The sequence below is a fragment of the Bombina bombina genome, chromosome 1, assembly GCF_027579735.1.
Source record: "Bombina bombina isolate aBomBom1 chromosome 1, aBomBom1.pri, whole genome shotgun sequence".
NCBI classification, from domain to species: domain Eukaryota; kingdom Metazoa; phylum Chordata; class Amphibia; order Anura; family Bombinatoridae; genus Bombina; species Bombina bombina.
Window position 1 is genome coordinate 1,257,556,186 of NC_069499.1, and position 22,140 is coordinate 1,257,578,325.

Consider the following 22,140-nt stretch of genomic DNA (forward strand, 5'->3'; position numbering starts at 1 on the left):
TATAGATGGAAACAGACCAGCAAACAGGTATAGCTTGTAACAGACCAGCACACAGATATAGCTGGTAACAGACCAGCACACAGGTATAGCTGGTAACAGACCAGCACACTGGTATAGCTGGTAACAGACCAGCACATAGGTATAGCTGGTAACAGACTAGCACACAGGTATAGCTGGAAAGAGACCAGCACACAGATATAGCTGGTAACAGACCAGCACACAGTTATAGCTGGTAACAGACCAGCACATAGGTATAGCTGGTAACAGACTAGCACACAGGTATAGCTGGAAAGAGACCAGCACACAGATATAGCTGGTAACAGACCAGCACACAGTTATAGCTGGTAACAGACCAGCACACAGGTATAGAGATGGTAACAGACCAGCACACAGGTATAGAGACGGTAACAGACCAGCACACAAGTATAGCTGTTAACAGACCAGCACTGAGATATAGATGGTAACAGACCAGCACACAGGTATAGCTGGTAAAAGACCAGTACTCAGACATAGCTGGTAACAAACAAGCACACAGGTATAGCTGGTAACAGACCAGCACACAGATATAGCTGGTAACAGAGCAGCACACTGGTATGGTTGGTAGCAGACCAGCACACATTTATAGCTGGTAACAAACCAGCACACAGGTATAGCTTGTAACAGACCAGCACAAAGGTATAGATGGAAACAGACCAGCAAACAGGTATAGCTTGTAACAGACCAGCACACAGATATAGCTGGTAACAGACCAGCACACAGGTATAGCTGGTAACAGACCAGCACACTGGTATAGCTGGTAACAGACCAGCACATAGGTATAGCTGGTAACAGACTAGCACACAGGTATAGCTGGAAAGAGACCAGCACACAGATATAGCTGGTAACAGACCAGCACACAGTTATAGCTGGTAACAGACCAGCACACAGGTATAGAGATGGTAACAGACCAGCACACAGGTATAGAGACGGTAACAGACCAGCACACAAGTATAGCTGTTAACAGACCAGCACTGAGATATAGATGGTAACAGACCAGCACACAGGTATAGCTGGTAAAAGACCAGTACACAGACATAGCTGGTAACAAACAAGCACACAGGTATAGCTGGTAACAGACCAGCTGGTAACAGACCAGCACACAGATATAGCTGACAACAGACTAGCACAGAGATATAGCTGGTAACAGAACAGCACAAATATATAGCTGGTAACAGACCAGCACACATGTATAGCTGGTAACAGACCAGCACACAGCTATAGCTGGTAACAGACCAGCACACAGGTATAGCTGGTAACAGACCAGCACACAGTTATAGCTGACAACAGACTAGCACAGAGATATAGCTGGTAACAGAACAGCACAAATATATAGCTGGTAACAGACTAGCACACAGCTATAGCTGGTAACCGATCAGCACACCGGTATAGCTGGTAACAGACCAGCACACAGATATAGCTGGTAACAGACCAGCACACAGTTATAGCTGATAACAGACCAGCACACAGGTATAGCTGGTAACAGACCAGCACACAGATAGAGCTGGTAACAGACCAGCACACAGACATAGCTGGTAACAGACCAACACAAAGTTATAGCTGGTAACAGACCAGCACACACATATAGCTGGTAACAGCCAGCACAAACTGGCTGATGTTTAAGTTGTCATGGGCAACCTCTCACATGGGTTTGCCAAGCCCCAGTAGAAAAATCCTTCCTTTCCTTACAAATAATATAAATATAATTCTCAAATACTCCTGGATGATTGAACTATCTTTTTTTGATATTAAAGTGATCTTATGTACAAAGCAATTAGGTATTAAGATTATGTTCCTTGGAGGTCACTGGCAGGTAGACAGGGTCAAGCAGGTCAACCAGATATAGATTTATAAACTGCACTGGTAAAATGTATCTATATATACAGGCACAATCCCAGAGCTCTCATACAGTAGGCTACACAAGTATAGCAAAAAGCCAATAGACATGAGGTAACAGACCAGCACACAGATATGGATGGTAACAGACCAGCACACAGGTATAGCTGGTAACAGACCAGCACATATTTATAGCTGGTAACAGACCAGCACACATTTATAGCTGGTAACAGACTAGCACACATTTATAGCTGGTAACAGACCAGCACACATTTATAGCTGGTAACAGACCAGCACACATTTATAACTGGTAACAGACCAGCACACATTTATAGCTGGTAACAGATCAGCACACATTTATAGCTGGTAACAGACTAGCACACAGATATAGCTGGTAACAGAGCAGCACACTGGTATGGTTGGTAACAGACCAGCACACATTTATAGCTGGTAACAGACCAGCACACATGTATAGCTGGTAACAGACCAGCACACATTTATAGCTGGTAACAGACCAGCACACATTTATAGCTGGTAACAGACTAGCACACAGATATAGCTGGTAACAGAGCAGCACAACGGTATGGTTGGTAACAGACCAGCACACATATATAGCTGGTAACAGACCAACACACAGGTATAGCTTGTAACAGACCAGCACACAGGTATAGCTGGTAACAGACCAGCACACAGATATAGCTGGTAACAGACCAGCACACAGTTATAGCTGATAACAGACCAGCACACAGGTATAGCTGGTAACAGACCAGCACACAGATATAGCTGGTAACAGACCAGCACACAGACATAGCTGGTAACAGACTAGCACACAGATATAGCTGGTAACAGAGCAGCACACCGGTATGGTTGGTAACAGAACAGCACAAATATATAGCTGGTAACAGACTAGCACACAGCTATAGCTGGTAACATACCAGCACACAGGTATAGCTGGTAACAGACCAGCACACAGATATAGCTGGTAACAGACCAGCACACAGTTATAGCTGATAACAGACCAGCACACAGGTATAGCTGGTAACAGACCAGCACACAGATATAGCTGGTAACAGACCAGAACACAGACATAGCTGGTAACAGACCAACACAAAGTTATAGCTGGTAACAGACCAGCACACACATATAGCTGGTAACAGCCAGCACAAACTGGCTGATGTTTAAGGTGTCATGGGCAACCTCTCACATGGGTTTGCCAAGCCCCAGTAGAAAAATCCTTCCTTTCCTTACAAATAATATAAATATAATTCTCAAATACTCCTGGATGATTGAACTATCTTTTTTTGATATTAAAGTGATCTTATGTACAAAGCAATTAGGTATTAAGATTATGTTCCTTGGAGGTCACTGGCAGGTAGACAGGGTCAAGCAGGTCAACCAGATATAGATTTATAAACTGCACTGGTAAAATGTATCTATATATACAGGCACAATCCCAGAGCTCTCATACAGTAGGCTACACAAGTATAGCAAAAAGCCAATAGACATGAGGTAACAGACCAGCACACATGTATAGCTGGTAACAGACCAGCACACATTTATAGCTGGTAACAGACCAGCACACATTTATAGCTGGTAACAGACTAGCACACATTTATAGCTGGTAACAGACCAGCACACATTTATAGCTGGTAACAGACCAGCACACATTTATAGCTGGTAACAGACCAGCACACATTTATAGCTGGTAACAGATCAGCACACATTTATAGTTGGTAACAGACTAGCACACAGATATAGCTGGTAACAGAGCAGCACACATTTATAGCTGGTAACAGACTAGCACACATTTATAGCTGGTAACAGACCAGCACACATTTATAGCTGGTAACAGACCAGCACACATTTATAACTGGTAACAGACCAGCACACATTTATAGCTGGTAACAGATCAGCACACATTTATAGCTGGTAACAGACTAGCACACAGATATAGCTGGTAACAGAGCAGCACACTGGTATGGTTGGTAACAGACCAGCACACATTTATAGCTGGTAACAGACCAGCACACATGTATAGCTGGTAACAGACCAGCACACATTTATAGCTGGTAACAGACCAGCACACATGTATAGCTGGTAACAGACCAGCACACATGTATAGCTGGTAACAGACCAGCACACATTTATAGCTGGTAACAGACCAGCACACATTTATAGCTGGTAACAGACTAGCACACAGATATAGCTGGTAACAGAGCAGCACACCGGTATGGTTGGTAACAGACCAGCACACATATATAGCTGGTAACACACCAACACACAGGTATAGCTTGTAACAGACCAGCACAAAGGTATAGATGGAAACAGACCAGCAAACAGGTATAGCTTGTAACAGACCAGCACACAGATATAGCTGGCAACAGACCAGCACACAGGTATAGCTGGTAACAGACCAGCACACTGGTATAGCTGGTAACAGTCCAGCACATAGGTATAGCTGGTAACAGACTAGCACAGAGGTATAGCTGGTAACAGACCAGCACACAGGTATAGCTGGTAATAGACCAGCACACAGGTATATCTGATAACAGACCAGCCCACAGATATAGCTGATAATAGACCAGCACACAGGTATAGCTGGTAACAGACCAGCACACAGGTATAGCTGGTAACAGACCAGCACAGAGATATAGCTGATAACAGACCAGCACACAGGTATAGCTGGTAACAGACCAGCACACAGATATAGCTGATAACAGACCAGCACACAAGTATAGCTGGTAACAGACCAGCACACAGAAATAGCTGGTAACAGATCAGCACACAGGTATAGCTGGTAATAGACTAGCACACAGATATAGCTGGTAACAGAACAGCACACAGGTATAGCTGGTTTACAGACCAGCACACAGGTATATCTGGTAACAGACCAGCACACAGATATAGCTGGTAACAGACTAGCACACATTTATAGCTGGTAACAGACCAGCACACATTTATAGCTGGTAACAGACCAGCACACATTTATAGCTGGTAACAGACCAGCACACATTTATAGCTGGTAACAGATCAGCACACATTTATAGTTGGTAACAGACTAGCACACAGATATAGCTGGTAACAGAGCAGCACACATTTATAGCTGGTAACAGACTAGCACACATTTATAGCTGGTAACAGACCAGCACACATTTATAGCTGGTAACAGACCAGCACACATTTATAACTGGTAACAGACCAGCACACATTTATAGCTGGTAACAGATCAGCACACATTTATAGCTGGTAACAGACTAGCACACAGATATAGCTGGTAACAGAGCAGCACACTGGTATGGTTGGTAACAGACCAGCACACATTTATAGCTGGTAACAGACCAGCACACATGTATAGCTGGTAACAGACCAGCACACATTTATAGCTGGTAACAGACCAGCACACATGTATAGCTGGTAACAGACCAGCACACATGTATAGCTGGTAACAGACCAGCACACATTTATAGCTGGTAACAGACCAGCACACATTTATAGCTGGTAACAGACTAGCACACAGATATAGCTGGTAACAGAGCAGCACACCGGTATGGTTGGTAACAGACCAGCACACATATATAGCTGGTAACACACCAACACACAGGTATAGCTTGTAACAGACCAGCACAAAGGTATAGATGGAAACAGACCAGCAAACAGGTATAGCTTGTAACAGACCAGCACACAGATATAGCTGGCAACAGACCAGCACACAGGTATAGCTGGTAACAGACCAGCACACTGGTATAGCTGGTAACAGTCCAGCACATAGGTATAGCTGGTAACAGACTAGCACAGAGGTATAGCTGGTAACAGACCAGCACACAGGTATAGCTGGTAATAGACCAGCACACAGGTATATCTGATAACAGACCAGCCCACAGATATAGCTGATAATAGACCAGCACACAGGTATAGCTGGTAACAGACCAGCACACAGGTATAGCTGGTAACAGACCAGCACAGAGATATAGCTGATAACAGACCAGCACACAGGTATAGCTGGTAACAGACCAGCACACAGATATAGCTGATAACAGACCAGCACACAAGTATAGCTGGTAACAGACCAGCACACAGAAATAGCTGGTAACAGATCAGCACACAGGTATAGCTGGTAATAGACTAGCACACAGATATAGCTGGTAACAGAACAGCACACAGGTATAGCTGGTTTACAGACCAGCACACAGGTATATCTGGTAACAGACCAGCACACAGATATAGCTGATAACAGACCAGCACACAGGTATAGCTGGTAACAGACCAGCACACAAATATAGCTGGTTGACAGACCAGCACACTGGTATAGCTGGTAATAGACCAGCACACAGATATAGCTGATAACAGACCAGCACACAGATATAGCTGGTAACAGACCAGCACACAGGTATAGCTGGTATCAGACCAGCACACACATATAGCTGGTAAAAGACCAGCACACAGGTATAGCTGGTAACAGACCAGCACACACATATAGCTGGTAAAAGACCAGCACACAGGTATAGCTGGTAACAGATCAGCACACAGGTACAGCTGGTAACAGACCAGCACACAGATATAGCTGGTAACAGATCAGCACAGAGGTATAGTTGGTAACAGACCAGCACACAGGTATATCTGGTAACAGACCAGCACACAGATATAGCTGATAACAGACCAGCACACAGGTATAGCTGGTAACAGACCAGCACACAAATATAGCTGGTAACAGACCAGCACACAGATATAGCTGATAACAGACCAGCACACAGGTATAGCTGATAACAGACCAGCACACAGGTATAGCTGGTAACAGATCAGCACACAGGTATAGCTAGTAACAGATCAGCACACAGGTATAGCTAGCAGGTGATTAAACTTAGCAGGCTAGACAGGCAAATGCTAGCATGTCAGACAGGTCAGATCAGAGCCTAGATAGAGCAACATACTACTAGCGATGGCAGCAGCAGTATCCTAAGGTGATACCACTATGTGGACCAGCTTGTGAAAAGCTTGCTAGCTCAGTGCAAAAACAAATAATAAATACACATGCTCATTAACCCCTTAGGTGCTGAGCCATTGTCACCCCCAGTGCTGGAGCTGTTTAGTTGTTTGGCCCTCATTGCAATTTTACAAAAAAAATTACTTTTTTTCTCTGAGGTACTCCAACAAATTATGTTGGGTTTTTTTTCAGCAGACCTAGCATTTTTAGAAAATAACTTTAGTTTGATAAAATATCATAATATAGGAAAACACCACTATGTGAAATTAAAAAAAAAACAATTTTTGTGTAATTTTCTAAGGTTTAGTAAATAGGTGCACGGAAGTCATTGTTCCCTAATTATTTCAAATCCAAACTTTGCTGGCCCACATTTATCATATGTTCCCCTTCCCAAAACACCATAATTTTATATTGTATATTTATATACATATATATATTTTTTTTAAATAATTGAAAATCAGAAGGTAACATTTATTGTTTTGGTGCTATGAACCATCTTAGAATTTATATATAAAATGAATAGGCACAAAAAGATCTAAACATACAAATATTAGATACATTTTAAAATTACCCAATATTCTGATTACTCAGAGTGATAGTTTAACCCATTTGTGCATGCCCCTACCCCTGTCAAACTCACTCAGCGTAGCAAAAAATATAAAAACAAACAAACCATAAAATAGTTGTACAAAGAGTAATCCTATATAGAATTGAACAAAATAACACATTTTTATATTCTACCCATCTTCACATTTTTTATATTCTTAAATTTCTTTATTCAGTCTTATTTAGTTCAGAGAAACATGGATCTAAGAGCGCTAACATCAGCAACACAACAAAATAAGGCCAGCGGCTACTGCCAGGTTATCATTATTACTATGATAATCACTTTATAGCTATCAGGATATGAAACCTCATGGGACCTTACTCTTCAAAATTAGGGTGCTATTTCTATAGTGAAAGGGTAATAAAGCATTTTAAACATTGCCAGAAATCCCAAAATAGAGCCAATGCTATAAGGTACTTGTCATTATTATGGAAATCATCCAGCAGTGTGACAAACACAAGACCACTTATTTGAAAGTGCAGGATTGCTGTTTTCAAAGAAAGGGTCTTAAAGGGACAGTAAAGTCCAAAAAAATCTTTCATGATTCAAATAGGGCATGTAATTTTAAACAACTTTCCAATCTACTTTTATCGCCAATGTTGCTTTGTTCTCTTGGTATTCTTAGTTGAAAACTAAACCTAGGAGGTTCATATGCTAATTTCTTAGACCTTGAAGGCCCCCTCTAATCTGAATGGGTTTTCACCACTAGAGGGCGTTAGTTCCTGTGTTTCATATAGATAACATTGAGCTCACACACGTGAATTTTCCGAGGAGTGAGCACTGATTGGCTAAAATGCAAGTCTGTCAAAAGAACTGAAATAAGGGGGCAGTATGCAGAGGCTTAGATACAAGGTAATTGCAGAAGTAAAACATGTATTATTATAACTGTGTTGGTTATGCAAAACTGGAGAATGGGTAATAAAGGGATTATCCTTCTTTTTAAACAACAAAAATTCTGGTGTTGACTGTCCCTTTAAGTCTGGCTATGTATTGTGGTTGGCAAATAAAGGCATATGCACCCCCCATTTGTCTATAGCTCTTTTAGGTGAAAACTGAAGTCATGGTCATCAGCTTATAGCCACCTGGGCATGTAACCCTTTCTTTGAAAGAGAGGCCCCAATGTAGTGCTTAATGCGGAGTACTTAGGCCCCTTTTATTGCCAAGAGCATGATAAAAGGCACCATTTCCACAGCAATCACCTTCTTTCAAAAAAAAAGACCCCTCTTTTCAAAATAGGTAATCTTTTCTATCATGTGAGAGGTATTGTGTGCGTATGTGTTGTCAGCTGTTTTTAGTGGATAGGGGCTCCTTTGGAGCCACTGCCCCATACAGTAAATACATTAGATAGGTGATTGCCAATTTTATGTCAATCATAATGACAGTGGTATAAGACTCCACATTGGACAGAGGAGGTTCTCTGTGTTTCATATTACTCTGGGTTTTATGGGGGGATAAGTACTCTAAAAGTGCCTCCTCCCCCTCAACAAACACTGCACAGGTGTGTCTTTGCAGCATTCCCATGGTGATCACCTGAAATTTAGATGGGGATGTAACCCCTCATTTAAAAGTAGGCAATTCCTTGTTTCAAATGAGATGTCACATACCCCTGTAAGATGCAGGTGATCGCTCTTAAAGTGACAATAACCTGCAGATGCACTTAAAGGTACTGTTTGCCTAAAGGGGGGAATCTCTAACAGAGCCCCTATCTCCCCCTTAATTATGCTAGAGGAACAAGTGACCCCTCATATCAAAGGACAGACACCCATTTTTCAAATGAGGGGTAACTTGTTCCTCCAACACAAAAAGTGGGCAAGACTGGGGCATTGTTTGAGTCACCTACTTCCTCAGGATAAAATTCACTTTTAAGAACAATTTAAGGGTGATAGTCTGCATATTAAAGGGGTGTAATCCAAGGTAGGAAGACAGTACACTCTTCAGATTGGGGCACGGAAAGAGACTAGCCAGGTCTCAACTGCACTATGAAAATACAAACTGTGTCCAGCCACCAACAGTTTGTATTTTCATATTACAGGGGTTTGCAATTCCTCATTTGAAATAGAAGACTCCCCTCTTTCAAGTGTGCCTGTAAAATGCAGGTGATCACCACAAAATGAAATAACATAAAAAAGCAAGTTAAAAGTGCAGTTTAAAGGGAAACTCAAGTCAAAATTAAACTTTAATGATTCAGATAGAGCATGCAATTTTAAACAACTTTCCAATTTACTTCCATTAATAAAATGTGCACAGTCATTTTATATTTACACGTTTTGAGTCACCAGCTCCTACTGAGGATGTGCAAGAATTCACAGAATATACGAATATACACTTGTGATTGGCTGATGGCTGCCACATGATACAGTAGGAGTAAAAATAATTCTACTATTCATTTGAGGTTCAGACCAAGTGCTATTTCATTGTCTTTTTATAATGCATTTTTTAAATATGTAAAACTACTGTATTTACTGGTCCTTTAATCTGAGTGAGGTGGGCACTAACAAATCCTATATCTCCCCCACCCATTTGTGCAAGAGAGACGAGTGACCCCTCATTTGAAAGGGAGATATTAGTTCCCTTAGAGGCCCCCTTAATAATTTTAAAGTGCAAGTCTGTAACAGGAAATCACTTTTTTTACGGTGATCACCTGTAAAACACAGGGGCATGCGACCCCTCATTTGAAAGAGTAGACTCCCATCTAAGTAACCTGGGGCCAAGATACAGGCTTCCAAAGCCCTTTCCCCATCCCTCTGGTTAAGCCTTCATAACCACATGCGCAGGTGGTTATATCACACTGCCTACCAGGAAGAGGCAGCGATGGGAAGGGAGAATGCAGTCTCCTTTCCTCTCTCCAGTGGAGGGGGTCTCCACGATCAGGATTGGAAAAGGGATCCCAGGATGAAGATACATAGCCGTCATCCACGCTGGGGAGTGGATGTGCACGACGACTCCATCAAAAGGGTTAAAAGAGACATGAGCACAGGAGGTGATATTTTTGCCCAGGGACAGTGAGGACAATTAAGGTGTCACTCCCAATCTGTTGGACATCTGCTCACAATGATGATTTTTTTGTCATCAGCTGAAATGGTCAGTGTGTTTTTTGAGTGATCACAATAGAAAATAGATTTGGCCTATAAAAGCCCAACGTAGCAAAAGTGTTTTTAACAGAAAACATCCAGAAAACGTAGTTAAGTACATGTTATTGGGATAGTTACTGGACATCCAACTGAAACTGCCATAATTCAGGGCTCAAAATTTCCAATCCTAAACTACTAGCCAGTCCAAAATGTTGCTCGCCACTTAATCTCACCCACTACTTACTTAAAGGGACAGTCAAGTCCAAAAAAAACTTTCATGTTTCAAATAGGGCATGTAATTTTAAACAACTTTCCAATTTACTTTTATCAACAATTTTGCTTTGTTCTTTTGGTATTCTTAGTTGTAAGCTAGACCTAGGAAGGCTCATATGATAATTTCTAAGCCCTTGAAGGCCGCCTCTAATCACATGCTTTTGTATTTTTTATATTTCACAGCAGGGGAGAGCTAGTTCAGGTAAACCCTATAGATAACATTGTGAGCACGCCCGTGGATTGTGGCAGACACTGCACTAATTGGCTAAAATGAAAGTCAATAGATAATAAATAAAATGTCATGTGATCAGGGGGCTGTCAGAAGATGCTTAGATACAAGGTAATCACAGAGGTAAAAAGTATATTATTATAACTGTGTTGTTTATGCAAAACTGGGGAATGGGTAATTAAGGGATTATCTATCTTTTAAAACAACAAAAATTCTGGTGTTGACTGTCCCTTTAAACCATGCCCACTAATCCACCCCTTCTTTGCACATATGTTTAGCCATTGTGAAACACCTTTTTGTGCAGTAATTTTTAATATTGTTTTTATTTTATACCATAACAAATTAAATAATGCTACATACAGACAACATCTGGATAGAATAAAGAAGTTGTTGAACTGAGAGAGTGAGGGAAGAGAGTGCTGACAGTCATGGAAGGTCATAGTAGACCTGGAGTTTTTTTTTTTATAATTATTATACCTTCCCTCTTTCTCTAAACTCTCTTCACTCCCTCCTCTATTCAATCTCCCTTTTTACCCTCTCCCTTCTCTCTCAGGCCATATCTTCTCTTTTACACTTTACACTATGGTTGTGAACGAAAAAGGGTGGAGTGTGGGGTTTTAATCCAAGGTTGTTTTTAACCAATAAGTAAGCTTTTATGAGTATATAAGGTCTGATTGGACCTATGGACTATAGCTACGATTACTGCTATCCAGCCGAAACGCATGAGCAAGTCCGGGAGCACGCTCCCACCTTTCACCCACATTGCCTTTTGGTGCATATGATGTACTAAGATGCGGATATTTTAAAGTATGTTCTGACAAATAAAAGTTCATTTTTATCACCGCTGAGAGTGCTTCTCTGATTGGATTCTGGTAAAGGCAAGAGAGTGCTGACAGTCATGGAAGGTCATAGTAGACCTGGAGATTTGTTTGTTTTTTAAATAATTGTTATACCTTCCCTCTTACTCTAAACTCTCCCCAATCTCCCTTTTTACCCTCTCCCTTCTCTCTCAGGCCATATTTTCTCTTTACACTTTCTTTCCCCCTCTCATATCTCTTCACTCTTTCTTTTTTTCCCTCCAGTCTCTCTTAACATATCATTGCCCTTTCATAGATATACAAAATCCCCTTAAATAATATTTTTAGCACATAGCCCAAAATGTGTGTTTGTCAGTGCTGCAAAAGGAATGTACATTTTGCTAATACAATAACAAACTTACAACACACCAACAGACTTCGGACAGTGAGTGCATGTTGATTCAACATTCACTAACTAACTTTCACTCGCCACCATTAAATTTTCACTTGCCAATGGCTAGTGGAAATTTTGAGCCCTGGACATATACAATGGCCCTTTCACACCTCTTAAGGTTACAGTACAGATCTTTTAACCGTACCCATTCGTGTGTAAGGGAAATACTGATTTACATTTGTAAGATTAATCTAATCCAAATCCATCCTGATCACTGCTAAACAATATTAATGTGATTTTGTACATAGCCATGATGGGCATACTAAGGGCATTAGATTCATACTTTTAATATTTTAAAAGTAATTTTTTTCTGAAATCAAGAAAAAGACTAAAGGTTTCTATTAGAAGAATTTATGTAATCTTCAAAAACAGAATTTTACAGTTTTGACACTGTAGCCTCCAAAATGATTAAGGACCTATAGCTGGCCTGAAACGTTGTCTGCATTGGCTTGCACTCTGAAGTAATGAAATAAAAGTCCCTTTAACAAGGAAGGCAAGAATTCTACTTTATATTTTATTACTATTATTTTTCAAACCCTAGAAGCATAGTGCTCACCAGATGTTAAAGACAAGTTCCATAGCTTTGTTGGTGGACAGTAACCCACAACACTAGTTGTTTTTTGTTTGTTTGTTTTCTTTAGCCCCAGAACATCTGTATAAAAACTCATATATGCTTTTTATATGTTTTAAATACAGCAAAAAAAAAAAAATGACTTTAGCTATCTCTTTAGTACATGCATTGTTTGGCTACATCATTTTTATTTTATTTTTAGATGTTAAGATTTAGGGCCCAATTCTCTGAAGCACTCCCCTGAGGTGAGATTCTCTCTAAAAAAAAGTCCACACAATTTGTTATGTATTTCCTTAAATTTTTTTAGCAGTGCCAGTCACTCCCTGTTACATTCACTTTTACCTGCTATATTCTGCATTTCAGAGAGCTTAAATGGACATTAAACCCACATGTTTTCTTTCATAATTCAGAAAGAGCAGTCAATTTTAAACAACTTTCCAAATTACTTTTATTATTTAATTTGCTTTGTTCTCTTGATATCCTTTGTTTAAAAACATATCTAAATGTGCTCAGTAGCTGTTAATTGTTGGCTGCACCTAGATTCCTTGTGTTATTGGGTCACCCATGAGCATTGCTATTTCTTTAATAAAGAATACTTAAAGAATTAAGCCAATGAAATAATAGAAGTAAATTGGAATGTTGCTCAAAATTGAATTCTCTATCTGAATAATGAAAGAAAAATTTTAGGTTTAATGTCCCTTTAAAGTGTGCCACTGTGTGCTATCTGTACAGTTACAAAATATAATTATATATTCTATTAATTTAGCAATTTAAAGTAAATACTGTTGCCACCAACATTAACAGTAAAAGGTCCATTTGCTCTAATTACATTGGATTAAATAACAACTAGGCCACCAACCATCCCCAGTCTGTGGTGCAGGCGATCGCAGAAAACAGCATTTTAATGGCGATTCCCCTGCATGACAAAAAGGGCTCGTCATGCGCCTGTGGGCTGAGATGTGAATGACAAGCTATAGTTCATCATGCAAATAGAAGGGGTTAATTACTTTTTATGGGAAGCACTGACTGGGAAGGGTTCAGTTCCCTTTTTTTAGACAATCGAGGGAGGTCTGATTATTTGAAAGGCCAGAGTAATATTGCACTCAAGGCCAACAAATTTTAGCGAATCAGGCGCATATCCATGAACTGTATAATATTTCTACATATTAGATTATTTGCTTTAGCATTAATTATTTTAATAATTTATTCTATTTCTTATCATGGATCCCTATTAGTTTCACAAGTGTTATAAAGTCCTATATTATTTGTTATCATGTCTTTGGCCTGCTTGAGGTTTAATTTTTGCTTATTCTGCATGAACATAAAAATAGTTACCTTTTACAAATCAAAACAAAGTATAACCATAGCAAACAAACTAATGTTATTGCCATGACTTCATGCTCCTAGACACAAAAGCAAATTAACTTGAAAGGTCCAAACATTTTATTCAAAAGGTTATGATTGGACACAGAATATACTTTTAAATTGTCAATAATCAATTTAAATGGTTAAAAATGTTTGTATTACAAGGGGTGAGTTGTGTTGTGCTTGAACGCAATCTAAAATGTTGCTGAAAATGTAGTGCTTTTTTAGACCTGAAGTAAAGCATCTTTATTAATAGTAAAGCAGAGAACTACATGAATCACTCCACTACTTATGCGCAATCAGATCAGTGCACCATCAGCTCAGTGCACGAGAAATTTCATTCATGAATTTTACTGCACACTCCCATAGAAGTCTATTGTGTGAGAGATTTAGCGCACTTGCATTATCCAACATGGAGATGATAGCGCACTCTAGACAATTACTTGATTGCTGGGTTCAGTGTCCCTTTAAGCAGACAGAATCTATTACACTGAACAGCTGTGCTAAAGTTGAAGGGACAGTTTACTCAAAAATGGTCTCCCCTTTAACTTGTTCCCAATGATCCACTTTACCTGCTGGAGTGTATTAAATTGTTTACAAGTATTTCGATTACCCTTATATTGGCATATGAAATAGTTTATTTAGCCTGTGGTATTCCCACCCATCCTGAAAGATTTTGGTCTCGAGGCCAAGTTGTGTAAACACAGCCAGTAGAAGACATTACACTTCCAGTGGGTTATAGAAGAGATAAGGTAATACAATGTTAATTTCCCATTGTTCTCTCCAAGTATTAGTGATTGGTTAATGGACAGATATAAGATAAAGAAGCAGGTAAATTTACACAATATGATACAGTAATGAGATCTGATTATACCTACAAGCTATACCAATTTTATTAGGTTGTGGCTTCAAAACACAAAATCGGCTAATTCATATACACAAATAAGCCTTAAAAAAGCAAATCTCATACATTTTATCTCTGCAGCTGGTAAAAAAAATAATTAAAAACACATTAAGGGAAAAACTATTTTATAGTATACTGTCCCTTTAACTGTGCAAGCAAGGACTTTATAATTACAGATAGAGTATTAGCTAGATAGCTTTAATCTCATAATCTGACATCCCACATATTAACAGGTCCTTTTGTTACAGCATTATTTCTTAATTTATTTATAGCCGGCTACATAAGATATTGTTTGTATCTGACTGCTTGATATTATACAAACCAAGTACAATGTTTCACATCTAGATACATGATTCACAGCGGTATTATTCACACACTTATGCTATATATTGATATCTAGAGGGTTTAAGTGTTTTTGAACGTGTATGATTGAATAGTTAAACCAATAAAGATAAAGTAAGAATGATAAAAAAATCGTTCCTGTATTATTCATTGAAAGTTTTCCTATATAATTGTAGGGGTAAAGCACTCTTTTTATGTTACACACTTTGTAACTCATTTTTTTATAAGTCTCTTTAGTACCATATTGCCCCCCTAACAGATGCTTGTTGATTACAAAATTATTTGGCACCTATAGATACTTACCATTAGTATTACTTTACCTACTATATTGTTACTGTTGTTATATGCACTCTAAAGCCCAATGGCATCCATTAATCACCCCTTTAAATTGTAGCTTTTCAGCCCCAACTGCTGCAGCCCACCGGGAAATTTGCTGGTATCCTGGTAGGCCAATCCGGCCTTGGCATTAATACAATAATAAAATGCCCTAATGCATTATAACATTTTTGTGCTAGCATTTCCCTTAAAACCCCTCATATAAGCTCAAATATAAACTATAATTTAGATCTGCTAATTGTCATTTCATTGTTTTCTTAATTTAAGAGATACTAATAAAAAAAATCATCACTTTTTCATTTTGAAATTGCATTCCAGCTTTTCTTATGTGCTATTAAACCTAACATTCACTTGCTAAATGTATTATGCTATTTAATTTTGATTTAAGAATATAAATAAAATATGTATAACTATTTAATATGAACATGTCATTTTGAAAATCTAAGAACAATGTAAAATTGTCTAATTTTGGCACTTTGATATTTAAGGATCCATAATACAGAAGATTTTTGAAAAACACAATTTAATGTCCTTAATAAACAGTGAAACTTTAATTCAAACTACAAAGTTAATTATCCATTCTCTTTTTTTTTCTAGATTAATTTCATTATTGTCTTCGATGTTTCTGAATTCTCTGCTTTATGGGAAAAACCTTAGCGTGATATACTTTTTAATGCTGTTTACCCAAGGATTGCCGTATTGTGCAGGGGTGAGGATGGAATCTGAGTTGGTTTAGTCAAGGCCTTATCTGCATTGTATAATCATAACATGACACATAATTATTGTAGGTGGCTGGGACTTTCAGGTGAGGGAGCGTCTCTCTCTGTCTCTTTTTCTCTCTCACTCTTCAGTCTTTCTGTAGCACAGCTGACTGCTGTAGGCATTGATTTCCCATTTGTGGTGCCTTATGCTCCCCTTTCCAGGGTGTAATGACCAGGGTGATTGACAGCTGGGACTGTTTGGTTTGACCTGTTGCTGTTGACAGATAATAATGAAGCTCTATGAAACTATAATGGACATGGATATGCCAAACTACGCTGAGACATTGGACTCTTCTTACACCATGCTGGAATTTGACACCATTAGAGTTCTTCCAAGCAATGCAGGTGAGATTTTGTAACTTTCAGGTATAGATAAATATAAACTCTATACGCAGAACCTTCTGAATACTCTCTAACTTCTGGCAGGCTCCTGTATGTGGCACTTTGTACCAGTCACTCTGTAAAATGCGATGTATTGGTTGCCATAAAAATGCCCATTTATGTGTTCTTACAATATAAATTAATTGGATTGTATAATATGACAAATCAGTACTATGCTTTATTTATGGATAAGTTAAAAGCTTTCAACGCAAGTTATATTTTAATTAAAATTATGTGGTTTCTGATCTACTTACTGAGTCAGAACAGACACAGATGTTTGATTTAAAATATTATATAGAAAAAGCATAAGTTATTAAATTGAGATAATTTACTTAACCCTAACAGATATCATTTAGAATATTAATGCTATTATTGTAACTATATCAGATTCTATCTAATATAGGTTTATTTGTGATTTGTGACTGTTTTAGTCAGTCTGGTAAGTGACTGTTTTATCTGTGACATAAATGCTTTGAACTGTCCTTGAACTCTGTAACTACTAAGCATATTTTAACTGTTTGATAAAAGGTACATATAACTCTTCCAAAAGCCTGAATTAAGATAAAAATAAAATAGGAACTGAAACATAAAATAAAAACTAGGACTGGGTAAATAATCAAAATGCATTTTTAAGAAGTGGGCCATTTACCAAATTAATTTACAGATAGATTCTCGACTTATTTTTAAGGAGGACAGAAAGTCAGAAGCCTAACCCTGTGTTAATAGATTTTCATGACACTTTTATATTGTGGCATAAAGCTACTTGTTACAGTTCTTTTATGATAAGGCAATGAAAAGTATTTAACCACAATAAATAATACAATTTTATCAAAAAGAAAACAACTTTTGTATTGAATAAAACATGCACATAAAAACATGTACACAAAATATATAAATATTTGAGTATATATATATATATATATATATATATATATATATATATATATATATATATATATAGAGAGAGAGAGAGAGAGAGAGAGAGAGAGAGAGAGAGAGAGAGAGATGTTTTAGGATGTAGCATTTAATAATATATATATAGTAATGTGTGAATAAAGTTTTGCATTGTAAATGTGAACATTAGATTCACTAACTAAATTTCTTTGAACATAATCACATTTTAGGTGCAGTGATTTTGTGTTTATGTGTTTGCCCACAAGTGACTTTTGAACATTCTCACAATGTGAAGGTCATTTGTTTTGTGTGAATTACACTTGTATCAGTTATGTATTTTATTTTTTTATCATAACTTTTTAACTTCATTACCAATTGTATAACTTAGTTTCAAATCTTTTTAATAGATTAAATAATGCTTATTTGTTGTATAGAAAATGTTTACAGGAATTATTAGTGATTGAATTACACTATCACAAAGAGGTATGTTGGGATTTTGAGATTAACCTTGTGCAATAGGTAATTTTCTAATTCTATAGATTCTAACACGTTCCTGTTTTCATTAGTTAAGTAAATGCATGAAATGTCTTACTGTAGGCAAATTTGCTAAAGCATAGATGCAGTGAGCATGCTTTGCTTCCTTTAGAGATCGATAGATAGATAGATAGAGAGAGAGAGAGACAGAGAGAGAGAGAGACAGAGAGAGAGACAGAGAGAGAGAGAGAGAGAGAGAGAGAGACAGAGAGAGAGACAGAGAGAGAGAGAGAGAGAGAGAGAGAGAGAGAGAGAGAGAGAGAGAGAGAGACAGAGAGAGAGACAGAGAGAGAGAGAGAGAGAGAGAGAGAGAGAGAGAGAGAGAGAGACAGAGAGAGAGAGAGAGAGAGAGAGAGAGAGAGATGCATATATATGTCCCTTTGAATTGTAAACAGTTTTAGTAATACATTTTACTGTGCACATAAATTGATAGCCCATGCTTAGTGTGTATATCATCAGTGCCAGCACACAGAGCAGACTCAGTCAGAGATTTAGAAAAACTTAACTAATGATTTATCTTCAAACATCTACTTAGACTTAAAGGGTGATTTTCTGTTTCAAGCCATTGGATAAGTGTTTCTGAAAGGACTGTATTTGACTCCTATGTTTGGTAAAGAGACATACTCTGCAGCCCTAGAATACAGGGCAGGACATGTAATGGTACATTTTGAGGGTATCAAGTGGTCACTATCTACCCTGTTGCCCATCTTTATTCCGTAATTCCATTACTGAATTTACTCAACAGAGGACCCTGGTGCAATATTGTTTTGGGCAACCCCAAGGGTAACTCAGTAGTAAGCAATAGAAATAATGTAGATAGATATAGCTTCAGAAGCTATTTGAAAACCCACCTATTCAGAAAGGCTTACTGTCTCTACTCAGTTTTTCATCCTAACTAAAATAAATCTTGAACTGCCATGACAATAAATGTGACAAGCTAGCCCAAACGTTATGCCTCTGCTCCCTCAACCTCTAGACTGCAAGCTCTTCGGAGCAGGGCCCTCCTCATTCTGTACTAGTTTTGTTTAGTCTGTTATGTATTTGTATCTAATCACAAACCCTTGTAATTCTATACCTCTATCTCTGTACCCAGCGCTAATAAAGTTTGCAGCGCTATACAATTAAATCAAAATAATAATAATAATATAATTCTCTGCACCATTGGTAGTTCCCCCCTGAATAGTTCTACATGCTTGCTGAGATCCACAAACACAAATCAGTTGTGCTCTATTTAACAGTATGTAAGTAAATGAAAGTTCTAAACGAAAAAGCCTCTAAAATCCAGCAATTTTGAAGAAAAAAAATAATTGTAGAAATAGTTATTGTAATACATAATAAAATAATTGAATAACACACAAAATATACCTATGGATACAAAAATTTAAATATTTTTGCAAATCTTTATCAAACTCATAAAAATGAACAGCAAATCAATGCACCGGGTTTAAGAATCATTTAGAGTGAGTTTAAAAGTGACTATTTAAAATAAACAACAATGGCAATGACAAAATAATATTATATACATTTATGTAAACATTCCGATTCCTGCAGAAAAATAAGTATTATTTTGCTTATATGTTTTAATGTTATAAAAAATAAGGTTTATATTAGAAGCAGCATTTTATTATTTAAACTGTAACAATAAGTACAGTAATACAATCAATTAATGATAATGTATTTTTTATACATAGATAATATTTCCTCCTTCTACTAATCTTTATTATTTCACAATTTTAGTGGTTTCATATATCATAGTATAGATTAATAGATAGATAGATAGATAGATAGATAGATAGATAGATAGATAGATAGATAGATACATAGATAGATAGATAGATAGATAGATAGAAATGTGAATATAAATATATATATTGTGGCACCTAAATCTTCCACAATTTGCATTACAACTGCAGAATTATATAATAACATCTAATTTTGTGAACTGGTTTCAGATTAATTTCCAGCAGTTTACAGATTAGATCAATTATTACTGTATTTAATATTTTGTTTATATTGTATGCAATTTACATTGTGTTTTCAGGGAGGAGCTATGTAAACCATTGTGGGTGTGGTCAGTACTCCAGTAACCTGATATTTAATTGTTCTGCTGCTATGTGTCCCTGAATTTTCTTTTTAAAAAGATCACAACTGTGTTATTGCAACACTCACTGAGACATATTAATTTACTAACATAATTGGCAGATATGACTGACAGCTAGCATTAAAAAAAGGTTACAAGACAAACAAAAATACATTTAAAGGGGGGGCGGAGTCTAGCAGGGCTCCAGGATGGCCGCATCTCTCTAGAGCTCCGTGAAACAGAGCAAAAAGTAATATCATAACTTTGGACTACCACCACGCAAGGTTTTATTTCTAAGTCCTAAAGTCATATGGAGTAAAGAGGAGCACTATGGATTCTTGAGACACATCGTGAGAGACCTGTTACGCCATTAACTAAGGAGAGGAGAAGCTCTGACAGGCGCCATTTTATCTAGGCCGCAAACACATAAAAATATCGGCCGATTGCAGACAGTGTAATGGAAAAGAGCCACCGAATCGCAGTATTCTCTGTTTCCATTAAAGCCTGACCCATACCTCATGTAATGTTTAAGCTCATTCTCCTATGAGTAATCACACTGTGGGAAGCTGGATCGCTGTGACCTGAGAGAGCTAATACTTCCCAACACCCGGTACTGGAGTAATCTAAGAGCAGACACCGTTCTGCAATTTACAAACTTTCCACCTCTGTTGCCCATTCCTGTCTCCCAATATGGATACGCAGCTATGCTATGACACTGTCAACCTTGTGTTTGCGTGGCTAGAAAAGAAGATGAGCGAGCAGTTTGCCGATCTCACTCAGTCACTACACGATGTGTGCGTGCGGCCTGATGATGACACCTTAGTTCAAGAGACAGAAGAGTTCCAGCAGTGTAACACCTTACCTACCTCTCCCTGGATACTTCCTACCTTCGTCATGCCTGAGCGAGATATCCAAGAGGTAGAGATACTTGCTATGGGAATGACTAAACGACACTCAGGTGAGATGGCCACAGCGCCTGTAAGAAAAAGAGCTATGGACCCTCTTTCGCTTCCCAACCCTACCGCAGCTCTCTTACTCCTCTCCCTGGCCCACAGACAAAAGGCTAACCGACTGGATACTTCCTACTTCTTTTGGCTACTCGCCCTCATACAACACCGGAGGCTACAGGGACTTATGCGACCAGCCAACGATCTCATTTGTCCTGACCAATGGCGCCCACGGGCTGGTATCGGGTAAAATCGAGATAATTCACAAAGCCACAGTACGAGCTGTACCAGGGGTTTCCGGTCTTGTACTGACTCTTTAACTTTAATTCTCTCGTGGTTCTGCCTTATAAGCTTAGGTAACAATACATACGGCTGATGACTCACCTTCACATTCTCCTGAAACAGCAGCCGTACTGAAAAGAGGCCGAAGTAACCCAGCTCCATAGAACTTACATTCCATCTTGAGCTACATAACATCAGTCGATAATTAAGTAAAACTTGGTAACTGCCTGGTATCCTTCATCTTGCCGCAGTCCAAAGTCCCCTTACTGTTATGCTGGACGTCTCTCTCTATAACTTCATTGGTTCATTCCCTATTATGTTATAGTAAAACTTGCTGATGTTCATAATATTTTATGCAAGGAGCCCTAGACATGTTTAATTTGTATATATAACTATTGGGCTTTAAGCTTACTTCTCTGGTTAACCACTTTTTAACTTACTGCATATAATATGAACTTT

At 38.3% G+C, this 22,140-nt stretch overlaps 1 protein-coding gene across 1 annotated transcript in view; it reads left to right on the plus strand.

Moving 5' to 3' along the window:
- Nucleotides 1–16,446: 16,446 nt before the first annotated feature.
- LOC128648246 (hepatocyte nuclear factor 4-beta) overlaps nt 16,447–22,140 on the plus strand; it is a 139,525-nt gene continuing 133,831 nt past the window's right edge. Inside the window, exon 1 of the mRNA XM_053700880.1 lies at nt 16,447–16,908. Coding sequence (XP_053556855.1) covers nt 16,794–16,908 — 115 coding nt within the window. The 5' untranslated portion in view covers nt 16,447–16,793. The remainder of the gene's footprint in view (nt 16,909–22,140) is intronic.